The sequence below is a fragment of the Strongylocentrotus purpuratus genome, unplaced genomic scaffold, assembly GCF_000002235.5.
Source record: "Strongylocentrotus purpuratus isolate Spur 01 unplaced genomic scaffold, Spur_5.0 spur5_scaffold_17, whole genome shotgun sequence".
Lineage (NCBI taxonomy): Eukaryota > Metazoa > Echinodermata > Echinoidea > Camarodonta > Strongylocentrotidae > Strongylocentrotus > Strongylocentrotus purpuratus.
Window position 1 is genome coordinate 6,457,934 of NW_022145602.1, and position 16,280 is coordinate 6,474,213.

General features: G+C 37.1%; 1 protein-coding gene across 1 annotated transcript in view; it reads right to left on the reverse strand.

The window, feature by feature from the left end:
* Nucleotides 1-9,181, reverse strand: part of LOC580415 — a 32,674-nt gene extending 23,493 nt beyond the window's left edge. Inside the window, exons 1-5 of the mRNA XM_030988572.1 lie at nt 8,987-9,181; nt 6,424-6,579; nt 5,044-5,158; nt 4,415-4,491; nt 2,687-2,814 (exon numbers count right to left, since the gene is read on the reverse strand). Of these exons, the coding sequence (XP_030844432.1) occupies nt 2,687-2,814; nt 4,415-4,491; nt 5,044-5,158; nt 6,424-6,579; nt 8,987-9,135 (625 nt within the window). The 5' untranslated portion in view covers nt 9,136-9,181. The remainder of the gene's footprint in view (nt 1-2,686; nt 2,815-4,414; nt 4,492-5,043; nt 5,159-6,423; nt 6,580-8,986) is intronic.
* Nucleotides 9,182-16,280: the final 7,099 nt, after the last annotated feature.

Here is a 16,280-nt window from a genome sequence, read left to right on the forward strand (position 1 = left end):
TTTGTGAAAAGTGACAAAAATTCTGATATATTTGGTTGAGCGTGTTCCAAGAATCGACCTGGAAAGGCGCATTGAAGAAGTACAGCTATTCGTGCCGTCAGCCAATACAACAATAACATAATAATGACAGCAATGCTGTTTGGATTGTAAGAGAGAAACAAATTCCCATCATATTTTTTTCTTTTTCCTCTATTTCTTCTTTATTTCATAAATGTAAGGCAAATGGCATGCAAACAAAGTTCATGCAGTTTCTGGGTCATCATGACATTGATAAAATGTTGGAAGAGATTCCGAATTGAATTGTCAAATTGAAATATGCGTGACAGGATATATTTTTTAATTTATCCAATGTCTGTTTTACACAGTACGTGACCTAGAGAGCAGAGTGGGCCACAAGAAGTTCAAAAATGTAAGAGAGAACGGTTTGAATGTTTATTGTACAGGTTTGAAAATCAACAACAGGTTAATAGTCATTCTTAACCAAAATTATTACTTAAGTCGATTTTAGTCTTTGTGAAACACCCCCTGATTTGACTTTTTAACACCGCAATGCTTGTAACAGACAATATGATTTGTGGACCATGACACAGATAAATATGTACACTGGAACATTTCAAGGTCTCGATACCTAACAGAGTGAAAAGTGAGAACTTGAACATGGCACAGAAGAATGAATTAAATGAATTAGATCAAAAAAAGGAATAGAATCTGAGAAAAACAGATAAGGATGAGATAAAACATGTCAATAATTCAACAGGAAAAAAAAAATTAAATAAAAAAAAACAATGACAAAAAAAATGAAAAAGATTAATATTCTGGGGCAATGGCACACATTCAATTTTTCTCTACTTCATTACTAAATAAATGAAAATATTGAATAAATGTTTTATTATCTTGTATTTTTGTCATCTTTAATGTTTTTAATGTAATGTGTATTATATGTAAAATGTGAGAAGAGCTAATTTCCATTGGACATTAAAATTTAAATTGAATTGAAACTGAATTGAAAAAAAGGAGGAAAGATGATGGTGAATAAGGAGAAGTAAAGGAGGGAGAAGAAGAAGAATAATGAGAAGAGGACAGAGAGGAAGAAATAGATGAATAAGAAGTAGGAAGAGGAGAGGAATTAGATGAAAAAAGGAGGAGAAAAGGCTGGAGGAGAAAGAGGCCTTGAAGGTGAGGAAAGGACACATAAAGTCGAATAAGGAACTTCAGAGCCTCTATAGCGGCTATACCGGTACACAGAGTTTGGCCAAGCCGGTTCGAGTTGGACACAATACGGTGACTAAAGATTTTACTCCATGTTGTGACCTAGTGAAACCAAGTTGGCCAAACTCTGTGTATAGATGGTTCTGATGAGTGCACGCCATGTTGTGACCTAGTCAAACCAAGTTGGCCAAACTCTGTGTACAGATGGCTCTGAGGAGCTTGTACAAGACAGTGGTTTCACTGTGACAGGCAGGAACCTATACAGCAGCTCAACAAGAGAGGGAGCTATAGCACTTACTGTATTGCTACTCACCACCTTCATTTATGATCCATAACATTCAGAAAGAATATCTTGAATTGAGATCAGAAGATATCAAGAGAGATAAGAATAAAATAAAAAGAAACACCCTCAGCTTCCTCCCACCCCCCCCCCCCCCCGCCACTCTAAACGCACTCTTTGAAACCACTGTCTCTCCCCCTTCCATGCTTATACAGAGATTTTCATTGGTATGTCTGTTTTTTGCAATTACTAAAATACTTATCACTTCAAAGTTCGACTCTTAAACAGCTGTTTGTAAACTTAGTGGATAAATGGGAGCTTATGTGAAAATACTGATAGTTTGAGGGGTGATGGCTTTTTTTATCTATTAAATAATCTAAAATGAGGTTAGAAGATATCAAGAGAGACATACAAGTAAAATAAAAAATGGTATTCCTCTGTTTGTAATCAATGCAAGCTTTGTATTATAACGTTCCATAGCTTTGTTTGTAAGTATTATCTTTTTATGCACTTTACATCTTATGAAAATGTGCTTCATAAATGAAATTTTGTTATCATTATCCACTGACATGGTCCAAAAACTGTGCTTTGCACCAAGATTTGACATTTTGACATCACATCACTAAGGCAATATATTCAATCAGCTAAAAATCACGACTAGACTGCTATGTAGTCTTCCATTAAAACCAGAGAGTAACCAAAAGGATAGGAAAAAAAAGCTAAGAAACAATTGAGGCGATGTGATTTTAACAACTGTGCTGTGCCCTAAGAATAAATAGTTCAGTTTTAAATGAGAGCACTAAGGCAATCAATCAAATAAAATCACTGCTAGTCTACAACAATTTTCCATCCAATCTAAGAGTTACCAATGGTGAATGGTGTAGTATAAAACAGAAGCTAAGAAACAATCACATTGCCCTGAGTGATCTCAAAACAATGAACCACCCATATTACCATGCAAACCGACGAAAACAGAACCTTTCGTGACATGAAATTTTGGCTATTTGTAAATGAGAGCAATTTTCATGGCAAGAAACGTTCAAGCATTGCAAAAATTGTGCTCAGTCAATATTGATTTATCATTTCGCGGCATGAAGGCCAGTTTAAACCACTTGCGAAAGTCGAAAATATTTCAGGCATATGGATGATGGAAGTTTGTTGGTGTATATTATTACTTTATTAGTAAGCCGTACTCACTTGTGATGTGGAGTTCGCTGGTAAGAAAGTTGCGGTAGACGTGAGGCACCTGGAACTCCCCCTGGGCCGAGCAGCCAATGGATGCAAGGAGGAAGCAATCGTCTGCATCAGTATCTTCCGATTGAGCCCTGTGACAGAATAAATCAGATATACATGTAAATGAGAAATAGTAAGAGTGATTTTTGTAGGATGATAATTATTGGAATAAAGACAATGATGATGATGATTATATCAGTATTGCTGATGCTGAGTATCTGATGTAGGTGGAGGATACTATGATGATAAAGAAGAAGGAGGAGAAGGAGATGATGAAGAAGAAGAAGAAGAAGAAGAAGAAGAAGAAGAAGAAGAAGAAGAAGAAGAAGAAGAAGAAGGAGAAGAAGAAGGAGAAGGAGAAGAAGAAGAAGAAGAAGAAGAAGAAGGAGAAGAAGAAGGAGAAGGAGAAGAAGGAGAAGGAGAAGAAGGAGAAGGAGAAGAAGGAGAAGGAGGAGGAGAAGGAGAAGGAGCAGAAGAAGGAGAAGGAGAAGAAGGAGGAGAAGAAGGAGGAGAAGGAGAAGGAGAAGGAGAAGGAGAAGAAGTGAGAAGAAGTGGTGGTGAACTGGTGATGATGATGTTGACAATAACAATGGCTATTGCGCATGCACATAATCGTAATGATCATTTTTTTAAATGATCACTTTGTTATGAATGTGATGCATACATGCCAACATTTGAAAATCAGAAATCTGTACAAATTATGCTATTTTCAAAAAAAAGAGGAACAATCCTAACTCTCCTATTCAATACTACAGACAAATTTGTACAGGAAGAGGAACACCTGCATTAAAATGATAATTATCTTCTCCCAAAAAGAGGAATGTTCCTCTTTAATCTGAACAGTTGGCATGTATGGTGATGGTGGTTATTTTACCTGACTGCTAAGACAGCATAAATGCTTGTAAATAAACAACGAGACGGCTGATGACTTTAGGTCCTCTCCGAGGGACCTGGTAATAAGGATTAATGCCTTACCAAAGGGCACTAGCGCATCGACTTGGTTTCGAACCCGGGTCACCAGATTATGAGACCACTGCTCTACCGACTGAGCTATGGCGTTGTGATGGTGAAGATGATGAAGACAAATCCTTGCGGCTTGACAGTGGAGCTAACTTGACTTCTAAATTTTTAGAACTCCGTAGTGTAATTCACCAAAGTTAACAAAGCCTGCATCGGTCTTGACAGGTCACACTATGTCTCGCTGGGGAGGAAATGTATAAAGCTGACAACAATAAAACAGCAGGCAGGGTTAAAAGGTGATCTCCTTCCTGCACGGGGCGATGTGCCAGCTAATAATGGAAGTTGCAAACTGATTCAGCCGAGGACGCAGGATCGAAACTGAGTCACGTCTTTCAGATGGTGACGTTAAAAGTCGGTCCCCAGACGTAAATAGTCATAGCTGATTGATACACGTCTGTAAAAACCCAATTACACACACACACGCACTTGCTATTAAGCACATTTCAATAAAATGGATTCATTGTATCCTTTCATGGAATATGTTTTGAAAAATAAAAATGAAAAATAAAACATTGAATTTTCTTTTTAAAGAATCCTACAACTTTGTATGAAAGAAATCCCACCCTCCCCCCTCTTCTCCATACTTCCTTCCCTGGCCTAAAAAGAATCACATTGTTAGTAGTAGCCAATGTATAACAAAATAAAAGGAAGAAAAGATACATTAACACATACCTCTTGTTCGAGACAAAGGTCACGGCATCAACCAAATAGGAACACAGAACAGATACAGAAGATGGTAAATCTGCAGCCTGTATGAAGAGATATTAAAATATCATATTCAATTCAATTCAATTTTATTTTATTCAAGTCCATTTAATCAATCATACGAATGAAATGGTACAAACATAGGGTTACGAGGGCAGAGATAAAAGGCTGCAGCAACCTTTGTGACTCCAATAGTAGCTCTTGCCTATGTTTTAAACCAGAACCTCTCATGACGGTATATATCTGTATACTTTCATCAACAATCAAGGAACATTTCTTCTTGTTTTGTTTTGTTTTGTTATTTTGTTTCTTAGATTACAGTTGAACTACAGCTACATGTATAACTATCATCAGTACCATGTAAGCTATCACAAGGAGACTCTTAAAGCCTGTCTGCACTAGTTTGATTCAGGGGGGTTTAGACCTCCCTGCAAGGTCACTGATAGGTGGTTATTTCTCTCAACTAACATAATGTAAGAAAAAGGGGACCATGGGGGACCAACAGGCACCGATTAGGCATTGTTTGCTATATAGAGGGCGCAAGTAGCTATAAGTAGTGCAGTGGGGCTTTAAGATATGACTTGCAAGGTACTTGCCTGAGGGTGTGACGCATAGTAGTCTATGTCATCTACAATGATTGCATGGGGGAGAGGTGCCTTGGTATGGAGGTGACTGAGATAGCGGATAAGGGCAGGTCTGTCTTGGAAGTACCTGTTATAAGCATAAAGACAATAGAAATTTCAAAGAATTACTAGACAGAAAGAAATACAATGAAAAGAAATGTTAGGTGAATATTATTTTGATTAATAATGATTTGGTGTCACTTGTGCCTGAAAGTTGGGAGAGCGAACTTAAAGCCCATCTGTACTACTTTGGCTAGGAGGGATTAGACCACCCAGGGTGCTCACTGACAGGTGACTATCTCATCAACTCAGCTCTCAATTAACATAAGAAAAAGAGGATCATGAGGGACCAATGGTCAACGATTAGGCTTGTTTTATATATAGAGGGAGCAAGTAGCTACAAGTAGTACAGTGGTGCTTTAATCACTGTTACCCTTGGGTATTTCCTTGCGATGGAACAGCTAGCGTACTGCTGTACCGGGGCTTCCCGCTACTCTTTTACTCTTTATCAAAGAGTGCAGTGGGTTCTTGGCGTGCAAAGGTGGTGACTCATCTCCACATGGGACCTCCATTTTTACATCCTATCCGAGGGACAGAGTACTCTCCACTGTAACATATTCCGTGTCTATGAAATCAGAGAGGCATATATGTTAACAACCAATCCAGGCTGCAGCCATCCATCTGGATAGGATTGACATCCACCATCTTTATTTTGAACTTTTGATGTTTACCAACTGAGCCAAATCACTTCCTCAAATAAAGATGCAGCGACTCATAAGGTACATTTAGAACCTGAACAAGGGAGTAGCTAGATAATTTTGAATAGAGGTTTGTTAGACCAGGTATAGACAATGGAACATTTGCTAGTCTTCCCACTCCTGCCAGAGCCATGCACCCAAGATGACCTGGAAGCCATGAACTGCCATGTCAGAGCCTGTGTGGAGCACTGGACGGCACTTGTGCAGCGACTCGATAAGAAGAAGAAGACCAAAAGTGCTCTACAAGTCTGGACAATATTTTAACGGGAATCTGTATGTTTGCTTTCCAATAAATGTTAACAAATCTCAAACCAAGATTACTGTTTTGGACTCAATAAAGAATTGGTGATTCTCACTCTTTGAAGAAAAAAAATTCCTCAAATGTCTCATCTTACCCAAAGTCATTCCTTTACGTAAATTTTAATTACAAGACCACGGGGCGTTTCACAAAACTTGTCATCAGTGACAAATGACAATTTGTGTTATAAGCTACTGAAATCCTTACTTCTGATTGGTTATCAGCAGATTTTTCACTGATTTTTGTTATTTGTCATTGAAAAAGGCTTTGTGAAATGCCCCCCCCCCCCTTGCTTACATGATGTTGATTCGTTTCATCAGAAGTGGATCTTGAGTTGTAGCGCCCTCTACAGCTGGTGGCAGAGACTGAAACTTTGTGGGAGTTACGAGGGTCACATGATGTCCTTCCTGGGCCAGAGAGATGGCACACTGAAACAAGAGGGCGGTCTTCCCACTGCAAAATAAAAACAACATTACAAAGGAGTCCACCCTGAATAAAGTTGGCAATAGAAGAAAAAGGATCAGAGCAACAGATCAATGAAAATTTGAGTATAATCCTGTTTTGTAAAGAATAAGAGAGTTATTAGGTTTTAAAATTGTAATTGATCAAACACATTAAATTAGCATCTCTAAGTCTCTAACATGCCTTGCAGCCTATGACATATTGTGAGGTCCTCTCCCATTTGTCTGTGATATATGAATCACAATATTTTTAATTTTCTTCTAAACTTCACAAAAGTTATATTTTAAAGAAAATTATTGCTTTGCTGCAGAGAACAATAAGTCTCAGATATCAACTGTTGTTCCGCTGAGATTGCATCTGGCTTCTCTGACCGCCTCTATATGTATGAGGAATGTCAACAAATGTCAGTTTTATTAAAGAATGACCCATACCAGACTAAGGCTGTGCATAACCGTGTAATGAGGTACTCGAGTACACTCCCGGGCTCACAGGCGAATACTTGAATACTCGGACGCCATATTTTTTTTTGCCACCACCATACTACGGGTCTATGGCAAGACATTACCAAGACATTAAAAGAAAGAGATGCGATGAAATTAGCAACAATAGTCAAATTTTACTAATAGCCATTATAATACCAAACGAAGAAGAAGAAGAAGCAGAAGCAGTATCCCAGGTCCGTCTCCGAAAACTCACACAATTTTACTTTGATGTGCAGTTGAAGGTGCTGATTTAATAATAATAATAATAATAGTAAACAATGCTGTTTTAAAAACCAAAGATGACAGACTAATCCATTTTCCTCCGAGTCCAAACAGAAATCCGGACATTAGTTTCTGAGTAGTGAGTTGACAGTGATTGAGCTGGGAAACATTTTTACCCACAGTACCATGCTGGCGCTCTCTCGGGCGCTTGTCAAGGGTAAGCGTCGGCATGGACAGTGCCAGGTGTATGGGCGAAGAAAAAAAAAATGGCGGCCGAGTATTCGAGTACAAAAAATCATACTCGTCGCAGCCTTATACCAGAAGGTCATTTCTGTCTAGAGAGTCAATGCTAATGCATATTGACCTTTAGCACTGCACTAGACCTACGTGTATAATAATAGGCAGCATTTGAATACATGAATAGTCAATACACTCACAACACACAAATGCACACAATCGATGCGGCTGATCGGCAAGTTTGAAAGTAGATCACGATTTAAATTTTCAAATTAGATCTAGACCTAGACCTATTCTTTTTAAAATCGGTAGAGTAAAGGAGCCCGTTTTCGGCCACTTAAGACAAAATCCTATTTTTAGGACTCTTTACTTCCTATTTATTATCATTTCTTGTTCAAATCATGAAGCAAATATTAATATTATTTAAACAAAAAAAGAATCCCAGAAAAAAATCACGAATTGCCATGACAATATTCATTTCAATTTTCACTGTTTTGGAGCCAGTTATCGGCCGAGCGTTTCAGTTTACGGCCGCATGTACAAAGTCAATAGGAGGCGCTCACGCGCGCCGTGCGTTTCCGCGCTGATGTACAGCACAAGCGGGCGGAGCAGGTATCCCACGCCGGAGCTCCCTGGTGCTCGCCTGGCCGAAGACAGGCACAGCGGTGATCGGAAGTTGGAATCTGAATTAGACAGAGATATCGTGTGTGCGTCGCGGTGTGCGGCTGCATTGATTTAATACATGCGATGAGATACTTTTGAGCTTGCGACTAGCACAAAATCGGGCTCTAAATCTGAAAAATACTTGAAATAAAGCTCATTTTATGGTACCCATATTTCTTACAGACACGCGTAAGATACTCAATTTTTCAGATTTGGGTAGCGGGACCGGCGATTACATCGCTAAAATGTGATATTTTAGGATATATTTTCCATTGCAAATGTGGTTCTTCAGTGACACTGGCATGGTATGGTATGTGTGGGATATGTGTTATGCTATTATGCGATGTATTTTAGAGTGATTTTACCTTGCATCCAACCAATCGGCCGAAAACTGGAGCTGGCCGATTACCGGCTCCTTTACTCTACTCTAGATCTAAGTTAGATCTAGATCTAGATCTAAGTTGAAAAGATTGTATTTTACTGCAATTTAACGTTAGGTGTTACTGTCATCAATTGTCACTAAAGTACCGATTTTGAGTGAAATCAGTTGAATTTTGAACAGTGGTGTTTGATATGCTGAGAATCAATAGAACAGTTTTTAATACACAGCCAGGATGCAGCTAAGGCTAAGCTATGTGTGGTGCTTGGCAGGCTTTGGCCGGCCGCCCGCGGCCGGGCGCAAACCGTATCGCGCACCGCCACCTGACGACGGGCACGACTCGTCCAAATTAGACCGTCGTCTGCGACATGAAGAAAGATTAGGATTTGGAGGAAAAGTTACCATAAAAACGTACCTGCCATGTTCGCCAGTTACCAAGCATTTCTGATGTTTTTGTAGGAATCTTTGACGTGTTATGCTTTGATTTTTGCGCTTTCTTCTGTCCCCGGACGGTTCATAACAAAGCTTGCATGAAGGAAAAATGAACTGCATGGGAGCTGCCATTTTGGATTTTGACAACCGCCCTCTGTAGCTCAATTAGCTGACGCCGACTGATGATTTTTGTCATCAGGGGCCCGTTCCTTGAAACCGTCATATTAAGTACTTCTTGACTATCCTATATTTAAGTTTCCCTAATTAACATTTCTCATTGCAACCAACTTGAAACTCTTGACGTGTCATTTTATAGTTCTTCGCATGGCATTACCTGATCGAATGTCAAAACTTTGAAAATTTCACCTCTCCTCCTCCTCTCCTCCTCCTCTCCTCTCTTCAGGGCCGTAGCCAGAGTTTTTTTTTTTTTTTATTTATTTATTTTTTTTTTTTATTATTATTATTTTTTTTTATTTTTTTTATTTTATTTTTTTATTTATTTATTTATTTTATTTTTTTTTTTTGGGGGGGGGGGGGCACATACATGTAATGGATCGACGTCCTGGGGAGGGGTCTAACAAAGTTCAACCGATCTTGGAAATTTTGGGGGGCACGTGCCCCCCCCCCCCCCTCTCCCCCGTTGCTACAGGCCTGCTTCTCTCCCTCCCCTCTCTCCTCTCTTCTACCCCTTTACTAGTTCTCTCTATTCCTTTCTCCACTTTGTCTGGATTAGCCCTTATTCGACGTTACAGAGCGCTTTTCATAAAAGCATCCAGAGATCAATCACACCCCCCCCCCCCCCCGCCCCCGCTGAAAAATTACGGTTACCACCAAGGGAATCATGGTTTCCAACATATCATCCTCTCTGGACTGTTGAGAAGTACGTCTCTTCTTAGGGGCCGATGTAATTTCAATTTCAATTTATTGTCCAAAATTGGAAATTTTTGTTTTGCTCAAATTTTACAAAGTCCGTACACAGATTCAAAATAGGTTTACATACACTTTTATCATATACTTTAAATTCTTCAGAATATTGCTATACAGAAATGTTCTTAAATTATTAAAAAACAAAATAAGTGAATTATTTTGACTGTTCGAGTGAACAGGATGGCCCGGAAAGTTACAGATAAAGAAGAACGTAACATTCGGGTAGCATTTTGATTGTAATTGGGTCATCATTGGTTGGTCCGGACGCACAGTTCATTTTCACTATTTATGAATAATTAAAATTCACATTTGCATTATTCATCAATAATATAAAGTAGGCCTACATGCCTATTACATAATAATGAAAAGTACAATCCATTCTATTTATATATTTATTTTTTGGCAGCAGAGGTGCCGCCCATAATATGAATATTTATGAGCGTGAATGTTATTATTATTCTTTATTCCAGGCACCTTTCCATGTTTGCTCTCATGTGCAATCTTTTCAGAAATCCTTGATAACTATAACCATCCCCATGATTTAAATAATACATTATTGTCATACCTGTGATGGAAACATTTTATGTACGATTGCCAGAAGACGAGTAAATATTCATAATTGAATGATACACGCATAAAACTAAAACAACAACAACATTGAATCATAATTAAACAATAATCTGCTGTGAGTATGAATCTGCAGATTTGTCGTACATTATGAAGTGGTTTAAAATTGTTATATCTGATAAATTTAGGAGTAATCTGCACTCGAACTTTTGGTTCATTTTTATTGTCGTGAGCTAATATTTCAGCTCATTGCCATCGCCACCCAGTTACTGCTGACAGCTTGGCCCAAACTTTCGGGTGGGACTATCTCTAGAGATTTGATACGAGTAGATCACTTCACTATATTCAATGGTCCAAGCTTTCTGTTACTTTTAGGTCCAACTGTTTATTAACTACTTTCATATTTCGGTCAGAAGAAAATTAATAGCTAACAACAACGTTTAGACCAGATTAGACTTAGAGGCCTTTAGTACATATTCTGTTTACTTTATCTTCTTTCATACATCTCAATAAGGAAGATGACGTAAACAAAAACAATCTAACTTGGGTCTAACGTACATATAGTAAGATGAAAAAGTTAGGCTCTAACGGTAAGGGCCTTGTAAAATTTACATTCCAGGCTGTGTTGACATCTATAGGTTAGGCCAACTTTCAATTGGTTATCTAAGTTAGATGTAGACCTCTAGACTTGATTATTTCATGAATGGGTCTAACTTGGCTATTTACAGGCTTTCTTGGGTCATGAAATTGCGAGTTCAACTTGGGGCAAGCAGATCCATGAGACAGTAAAAAGAAGGGAGGTTACATACCTATGATTGCTTTGTTCTCTCACATTACACCCCCATCAACAAAAGAGGCAGCAACAACAACAACAACAACAGCAATAGTAGTCATGTAGTAATAATAAACAAATAATAATAACAACCACAACTTTAATAGTAAGAAGGATGATGATGATAATAATAATAATAAAAACAATTCTCCTACCACTACTGGTACTACTGGTACTACTACTACTACTACTAATACTACTACTGCTACTACTACTACTACTACTACTACTACTACTAAAGTTACTAAATATAATTCATGGAGTATATTATCACCTCTGAAAAATGTAAATGAACGATTCAATCAGGGAAAACAAATCATAATTCAAGAGGAGATTTATATCTAAATAAGCACCTACAATGTATAATATTAAATCGGGTTTTACTAATAGGAAAAACGATGTATTTACATGTGTATAAAAAAGAACAAAAAACCCAGCATTGTTTTAAAATAGAAGTCAACTGAAGCTCAAAGAGAGGCAGGCAGAGAAAGCATTGGTTGTACAGCATCAAGGAATGGACTAGCCTCACATACATAGGCGGCGATTCCGGGGGGACGGGGACACGTCCCCCTCAATTTGTTTAGGGGGACCATCCCCTTGAAAATTTGAAAAAGTGCCACCCAAAATGTATAGAAAATACTGACTAAAGACTGCAACACACTTTTAGGCTCTGGAGGGCCAATGGTGCAGCGTTTAGACTAATCAAGCGCAAAAATCTTCTATAGCTCGGGAGCTACGCTCCCTCGCATGATATCTATCAAAATATACAAGTAGATATTGTATAAAATCTACATCTCCATCGGTATCATGTAAGCACAGTTAGACTGTATAATTACAATATTAAGAGGTATAGAAATAGATCAGTGCTACAACAATGAATATTCCACTTGCTCTTTTATTTGCCAATTTAACTCTTATAGCGATAAATATACATGTACATGACAGAGGCCTTGATTTGGAAATAGAAATCCCATCCATGCTCAAGCTCCATAGTTACTAAAATTTACCTACTAAATATTTACAACCATTCGGACTGCACACTAATTGCCGGCGAAGTAAAAGTGAAGTGTGAAAACATTATATTGGTTGTTTTTATACTATAGTTTTAATAAGGAATGTTAATTTTTAATACAAAACTTCAGTCACCTTCGCCCCTCTCGTTCACAATGCTCCCTCACCCCTCGTATTTCCCCCCCCCCCCCCCCTCGGTCATGAAAAGAAATCGCCGCTCCTGCTCACATACAAACGTATATGCCCACTAGATGCCAAGACAGACAGAAATGGTGGGACTTAGTGATCGGAAGGACGAATGACGAATTTCTTTGAGCTTAATGGTAAGTAGAATAGTAGTTCATATTAGCATGAATCTTGCTTTTTGAATACGTCTGCAAGATTGATTATATTATGGCCAAAACCAATATGATCTATATCATCTATAACGTCTAAATGTACTGGGATGATAAACGAATATTAAGTATTCGTTTGCATAGGCCTATTATGACGATGTTGCATAACGCGGCATCAAAATAAAGCAGGCTTCATGGCTAAAATGATATGAATAAGAGTATTAATAAACATCATTGATTTCCATATGAAGCTATGATAAACTATGAAGAAAAATTACTTTCAAATATCATTAAAAAGCGACCAGAATTTCAGAATTCGTTCACGATTGTTGATTTCCAAAATGGCCGCGACCCCTGGCAGTCTCCTGTACTGGTAAATGTACATGTACATGTGTAAAATTATGTACAGCGATGAATATGATACGCCTTATTTATGTTATCTAAAAGCATGACTATAGCATGTTTTTTCTGCTTTACTTCCACATTATACCAAAAATGAAATAAAATATATATTTAACATTAGATAGCAATCACAACTCATTTTCAAGAAGAGTCTTTTGGAAGTGTCATTTAGAAAGGAAAAAATGGATACCAATTAGTAATGTACATGTAGCCTATACATTACAAACCTAAACCAAAATAACCAAAATGACTACATACAAACAAGACATCAATGAACATGGTAAAACAATGAATAATGAAAATCAAGACTTGATCAGTCAGCCAGCCAAAACAACTGAGAAGTGCATAAAATACACAATGTCGATTTTCAGTTGCCGCTCATCATTCTGCACGCTCTGTTGGCTTTTACAAAAGCCAAAGATAGATACCATTCATTGTATAGCTGGCGAGTTATAACTAACTGTGCCAAGGTGATGTAAAGAGCACATTATATTTATTATTATTATTATTTTTAAAAAAATTATATATAGGTCTATTTTGTATTGATATCATTTCATGTTCGCCTTCTCTCTCTCGGAGAGGAAGGGAATAATTAAAAGGAATAGTATATCTGTAAAGCGCTTAGAGATATCGTAGAAAGATGTATCAAGTGCTAAATAAAAGCGGATTATTAATAATACCATAGTTAAGCACTGCAAAGTTAACCGTTATTAATGAATACTCGCACCCTGTCCATGGACGACACCTAAATTATTGCCCACACCATCGATTGAACAGAAGCTGTGAACTCACTAAATCAATATTTGAGCCGGAGAAAAAGAAACAGCGCCATCCATTGGTGAAATACTCGAAAAGCAGTATAGCCAGGCGGAAATAATCTTTTCAGATTGGACAGCCTTAAAACCAAACAAAAACAACAACAACAACAACGTTTATATAAAGCACTTCGAATGCACTTCAAACCCTGCCAGAATGTTTCAGCATGTTTCATGTACTTTTTACAAAAATTGAACATTATTGATACAAGTCATGTCAATATTTTGTATTGATTTCATGAATTATATAAATCATAATGGGAAACGATATTTAAACCAAACAAATCTTTAAAAAAGAGAATGAAAATATGTATTTACATTTGGTTATTAACGTCAACTTCTTTTTTACTTAGTTTTTAGTTTTTCAAATCTATTTAGATAATATGAATATTTCAAAGAACACCAAATCACTAAAAAAAGAAATCTGAATCATTCTTAAAAAAGTAATTCGTTTAAAATGTTAAAGTTATTGCATTTCATGTATCTTTTCTTACCAATGATTTTGCTTGAACAAATATTTTTTTTCTATCAGAGTCAAGTTTCTGGCTCTGGTAAGTTCCTTCAAACCAGTTTTTTTTTCATCTCATCTTTTCACGTAGAATTTCTACAACTTCGACTCAGAAGAGACTGAGATAAACTGTTTCCTGAACTCTGTAAAAGAAATTAAAACGTGAAATAACATGGCACCAATGGCAGTACCAACAAACATACCGTTTGATGATGATCATCATCATGAAAATGCTGAGATCCAAACTGAAGAAATCCTTCAAACAGAAGAAATGCCTGTTGCACATGGCGACGATGATGATACATGTTCATCAATTCTAGATCCAGACAGTCTCCAAAAAAGGGTGGAGGTACTTAATGAAACTAACGACAGCCTGCCTAACGACGGACCCAGAGCAGACCCGGAAAGTCTTCCCTATACAGTGGAGGTAACTGCGGAAGATGACTATCTACTATACAGTGGAAGAATCACAGGAATGATGGTCCAACACAAACAGCGATTCCATAAATATTCTCCAATCATAATAATAATAATAATAATAATAATAATAATAATAATAATAATAATAATAATCTATTATAACATAGCGCATAACACATTACAAAGTATGTCCCTTTATGCGCATAGAAAGTAAAGCAAATAGAAACATAGGGTACCTTTTACTTTACTTTACTTTTACTTTTACATAGAGTTCCTTTTACTTGTTTATAACAATTGAAATAAATAAGTTTTCAGGGTGGACTTAAACTTATTTATTGTGTCAATGTTTCTGAGTCTAGGAGGATATTTCATGAAACTGGGGCAGAATGTATGTGTTTGTCAAAATAGGAGGAACAAAAAATAGATGCTTTTTACATGATCGAAGATTTCTTACTGGTTTATAGACAGTGAGTAATTCATTCAAATAAGAGGGAGCTAATTCATAAAATCATTCATCAACTAATAACAATATTTTAAATTGGATGCGAGACAGGACTGGTAACCAATGTAAATTCCGTAGGACAGTGGATATGGAATCACGGTTCTTGGTACGGGTAACTACTCGCGCTGCTGAAGTTGTTATTGTTTGTAATCTTTGAATTTGGCGAAATGGTAACCAAAAAAGGAGACTATAGACAATACAATAGAAGTAGCAGATGCAGATGACAGACTTCAAACTGTCGTTCATGTTAATGTAATTACAACACATTCAGAGAAGGCATGGATTTAGAAGCATGTTATTTATCTTTGAGTCCCCTTTTTTAAATCTTGTTGTCTTCTTTTATGGTTCTTGAAAATACATCGAGAGTACTTTTAAATGTCTACCCATGTCTCTTGTGTATTCCATCTGGCGTTGTGAATTCATATATTTCTACTATTATAATTGGACAATATTTCGCTTAGCATTCTCAATATATAGATATATATAAATCTAATGTTAACAACAAATATAATCAAGAAAATATTGTTTGTGTTAATAAAAATGATGTCTTCTTATGGAAACATGTTTAGACTTGTTGTTGAAGTACGTGTATAATTATGTCCTAAAATCTGTGAATCATAACATTTTGTTCGGCTTTTCCTCCGCCATCTCCCTTTCCCCCTCGCTCTCTGCCTCTCCCTTTCTCCCCTCAGTAACTTCCCTCTCCCTCTCTTCCTCTCCCCTCTCTCCTCAGTCATCTCCCTCTACCCCCTTTTCTCCACTTCCTTATCCATTTGAAAATCACATTTGTAGGTTTACTGATGCATACTTTTAAGGAGTATTTTTTTTTTCAACTACATTTCTTGTATACATTCTATGTTTAAGATATTATTGTCAACATCCCTTTGTAAATAAATAAATTGCATAATTCTAGTAATGCCGATGGTCAGTTTTTAGGTACTTATATACAAATTACATT